A 4664-nucleotide genomic window follows, 5' to 3' on the forward strand; every position below is an offset into this window, starting at 1 on the left:
TCCGTGTTGAGGGTGTCGCATTCGCTAGCATTGTCTTCCATGAGTGAAAGTCTGGTCCATCTCGGACAGGCAGCGGTGGCGTCCCAAACGTCACTACCTTCCTGATGGTGTCGCTATTGTAGCTTGTCTCGGCCACGCCGCCGCCTTCGGTTGATGCTTTCGCTTCTCGACGTCAGGTATGCGGGTGGGTTTGGGCTTTGCAATGTGAAGTCGAAGCTGCTACGTCAGGGGATGTGGCTCGGAAACGATGACGTGAGGCGAACCCCCCTTATTCGTGGTCTGGATTGCTTCGGAGCCTAGGCGAATGTCGAGGGCGCGCGGGGCCGAGGATCAAGTTTGGAAGTCTTGTTGGTGAAGAATCAGAGCTGCCTCGAGTGGGGCATGTCTCGAGGCTTGGCAACGACAGCGTACCGCGACCTTCCTTTTTCTGTGCTGGTGTTTGTAGCCGTCGTCATGTTTGCTTTGGCCCTATGTTGTCAATCTTGGGGAGTCGGAGCTGCTCGTTCCTTGTATTAAGCTCGCAACGATGACGCTGGATGGATTTGTGTGTGGTTCTGCTGTTATCTGGGTTACTTGTGCACCCTATGTAAGTTTTGAACCCGATTTTCTTTAAAACTAGGTCAATTTATTTCTTTTTGTTAATAGAGATAGTCAGTGCTCCTACCATGCATTACATTAAAAAGAAGGTAGTCTTACGTACCATACCAGACAGTGTGTATGCATTTGAAAGTTTGAATAAAGAATGAAGAGACCCAGTTGCAGATCGCACTCTCGTTGGAGGTTGTGTTTGTGGTACAGAAGAGACGACAGATGGATTGGATGGATGGTATGAACTTGCTTGGAATGGTACGGACGTACGATTGTTGGAAGAAGAGAGGCAAGGTGGTGGTGCTGCAGTGCCGCGCAAGCAGAAAAAATATATGACACCGGACCGGACCGGGTCCGTTCTTTTGATTCTTTGGATCGGTCTTGTACGCAGTTTTTTTCAGCTCACAACTAGCTAGTACTTACTCTTATAGATGGCCAAACGGGCCGAGTGGCCTGGCCCGGCACTAGCACTATTAAGTATTGTGTCATGCCGTGCTGGTACTAGTGCCTAAGTAGTGGTCCAGGCACTACAATATAGTGCTTAATCGTGCCGTGCTGGCACTATAGGGCACTAATACCTAATAGTGTCTGTGTCAGCTCAGACACTATTTCATTTTAAAAGCTCAAAAAATATAAAAGATCTTTAAGATTATATATAATTTTAAAACTTGAATATTTATATCATTATAAAGTGAATTCATTATGTGTAAATCATAACAAATAACAATATACAATTACGTGCAAATATCACAATCACATCTTTAAACCACATGTTGGTCTAACTCGTGCATAATCGTGTCGGTCAGTTAATCGTGTCGTGTTCGTGCCAGCCCATCGTGCCGGGGTGGCGGCCCAAGCACGGCACAAGACTCGTGTCGTGCCGGCACTGGCACTATATGAATCGGGCTCGTGCCGTGCCGAAGCACTATATGGGCCGTGTCGTGCTTAGTACCGGTCCATTTAGCATGACCCATTTGGCCATCTATACTTACTCGGTCCGCGGGTGTTGCTTGAACAAGTTCGCAGTTCAAACTCACAAGGTTGACAGACAGCCAATCTACACACGATCACACGATGTTACCTAGCCCCTGTTTGGTTCAGCTTCTGGGCGGCTTCTGGCCGACAGAAGCAGAAGCTGGAGCCAAACGGGTAGCTTCTCGCGCCGCTTCTCCGCGACGCGCTTCCGCAGGAAGCCTTCCGCCCACTTAACGCCCGAAGCGCCCGTCAGTTGGCTTCGGTTCGAAGCCGCGCAGGGTTGTAGCCCACGCGACGCTCCTCCGCCGCCGCGAAGCCATCGCGCCGCCGCCGCGAACCCATCGCACCGGCAGCTCTCCAGCTCTCCACCAGCGCCGACAGCTCTCCACCAGCGCCGCTCCGATTTCGCCCCCTTCACGCCCCTCGTCTCCTCCTCCCGCTGTCCAGATGCGAACGGCACCGCGGCCGCCGCCGCCGTCGCTTGCCCCAGCTGCGAAGACGCGTTCCCGTCCGAGGTCGCCGTCTCCGAGCACCTCGACGGCTGCCTCGCGTCGGCAGGGGGCGCCCGCGCGTGCGCTTCCGCGTACCTCGCCGCCGACCCGGCCCCGCCCGCGGCCTCCGTGGAGGTGGTCAAACGCCTGCTGGGCAACCTGCTGCAGGAGCCCGAGAACGACAAGTTCAGATATTTCTTTACTTCTTCAGATGATTGCTGGTCATACGTGAAACGAGGAAAGCAGGTAATGGGATGCTTTGGTTCCATGGTTTCCCAAATTCTCTTTCAATTTGCATTTGCAGACATGCGCTGAAATTGATTAGGTAGCATATAGTTTACTTGATCATTTTTATGCCATAATGGCATGATCAAATAGTCTTAATTGTTGTGCTTGTTGAATGGCTCATTGTATACTTTGTCAGCAAAATGTTCGTGTGGTCATTTTTCCTGGTTTTGGTGAAAACCGGACCTCAGTGCATGTATTCTAAATTGGGAAAATATCTAAGCTTGTTTGCAATGTCCTTATTTGTATACTGTTTAGTCTCTGATTTTTGTTTTGCAAAATATTTTTTACAACTCTATATAGGGTTCTAAACTTCTCCATACAACATGCCCCCCTGTACTTTCATAATCATCAGCTTATTTATACAATTCTAATGGATCTTTCTTTTTAACATCTAGGATCAATTGCTGCCTGATCCAAAGACTTTCCCTTCAGGCATCAAAGCCCTTGCAGATTATGTGCATGGAAAAGGTCTGAAACTTGGTATATACTCTGATGCTGGGTAAGTGAACATCTCAATTATAGAATTACAATTTTCTGCATCTGCGTGCAGTTAACTTAGCATTGACAACAATAACTCAATAAGATAAATCTTTTAATTGGCTGTGATGTCAGAAACATGACTTCTGAAACAATGGAAATACTGAGCAACAAAGAAGTAATTCAAGTAAACCAAGGTATTATTCTGATTCTTCTTTCGGAGAGAACATGTTATCCTGGTTTAGCATCACAGGCTACAAAAATATGTTTTTACAATTCAACTGACAACCTTCTACATAACAATGAAAATATGTGTTTTATTTTCTGCAGATCCTCTTGGAGTTCAAGGAAGAAAAATTTTAGGACAAGGAAAATATGGATGCCGTGAGGTGATTTTTACTGTCCGTTTACCCATTTGTTCTGGACAATGTTGTAGCCATAGGGTTGTCCTATTGTAAAATATAATTAAGACCACAATGCATGAGAAAAATTCAGTATTGTTGCCTATGCATGTGTTAGCATCAGTCATGATGTACCTTTAGGTGAGAGTAGTAGTAGCACATCTGATGAGCATTAGTGTCGTAGTTAAGTATGTCAATGTAACGGTACTTATGATGTAATCAACTCCAATAATTAATGTGTAATGACCTTTTCTTCGTTATGGGTTTCATTTTATCGTTTGTTCGAATAGAATCTGTAATATGAGAATCTGATTATCCAAACACGTAGATTCTCACGAACAACTTTTCTGCACAGCTGGCGAACCAAACACCTAAATTCTAACCACCAGCTTTTCCCAACAGCCAGCTTTTCCCCACAGCCAGCTTTTCAGATAAGCTGGTCAGAAAAAAGCCGAACCAAACACGCCCCTAGTATAATGGTCCGCGTACATGCACATTCTTTCACTACTACAGTACCCCGCAGGACCGCGGTCTGGTCTAATGGTCATGGTTTTTCGGACAGAGTGAACATGGCCGGTTTGTTTGATGGGTAGATTTTGAACCATGCATGAGAATTGAAATTCAACTTTACATATAGAATTTATATATAGAATTTGTTGTGGTCGTGTATGATCTACTTTATATTTTGGCATACTATGCACAAAAACAAGTGCCTTCTATGACCATCGTGATTTATACATTTTCAAAAAAACTACAATACCTCTTATTGCATTTTACGCTTCCACTAAAAAGCAAGTGCCACATTCGTCGTTACAAAATAGATCGTGGATTTACGCTGAAATTCGTATTCATTTACGCTGTTTTGGATCACGTTTTACGCTTAAATCCACCTGAGCTAGAACCCGAGCACGATCGGAGCACGCAATTTTCACGCCGTAATTTAGACCCCATTCGTCGTTACGAAATAGATTGATGATGTACACTAAAATTTGTACCCATTTACGCTATTTTGGTTCACGTTTTACACTAAAATTTGACCGAGCCAAAATCCGTGCACGATCGAACATGCACAATTTTCACGCCGTAATTTTCGGGCCCCATTCGCTGTTACGAAACAGGTATATAATTTACGTAAATTTCGTATTATTCATTTACGCTATTTCGGTTCACGTTTTATGATTAAATCCAGCTGAGCCAGAACCCTAGCACGATCGGAGCGTGTGTTTTTCGCGCCGTAATTTGGGCCTCATTCGTCGTTGCGAAACAGATCGGCGATTTACGCGGTAACCGTCCCACATTTATCGCGAATTTACAACGCTACTTTCCTAATCTCAAACCAACCTAGATCTGCGCACACACTGATCACGTATATACAATAGCATAAATGGTCTGACATCGCGATATTGCATGGTTTATGCTGTTACGTTTCATGTTCTTATGCAGT

General features: G+C 45.4%; 1 protein-coding gene across 1 annotated transcript; it reads left to right on the top strand.

The window, feature by feature from the left end:
- Positions 1–526: 526 nt before the first annotated feature.
- LOC109943595 (plant UBX domain-containing protein 2-like) lies at positions 527–3188 on the top strand. The gene is made up of 4 exons (XM_035961275.1): positions 527–586; positions 1674–2300; positions 2738–3016; positions 3150–3188. The coding sequence occupies exons 1-3, from the start codon at positions 527–529 to the stop codon at positions 2843–2845; spliced, it is 795 nt and encodes a 264-aa protein (XP_035817168.1). The 3' UTR covers positions 2846–3016; positions 3150–3188.
- Positions 3189–4664: the final 1476 nt, after the last annotated feature.

This window comes from Zea mays, chromosome 1 (assembly GCF_902167145.1).
Source record: "Zea mays cultivar B73 chromosome 1, Zm-B73-REFERENCE-NAM-5.0, whole genome shotgun sequence".
Classification (NCBI taxonomy): Eukaryota; Viridiplantae; Streptophyta; class Magnoliopsida; order Poales; family Poaceae; genus Zea; species Zea mays.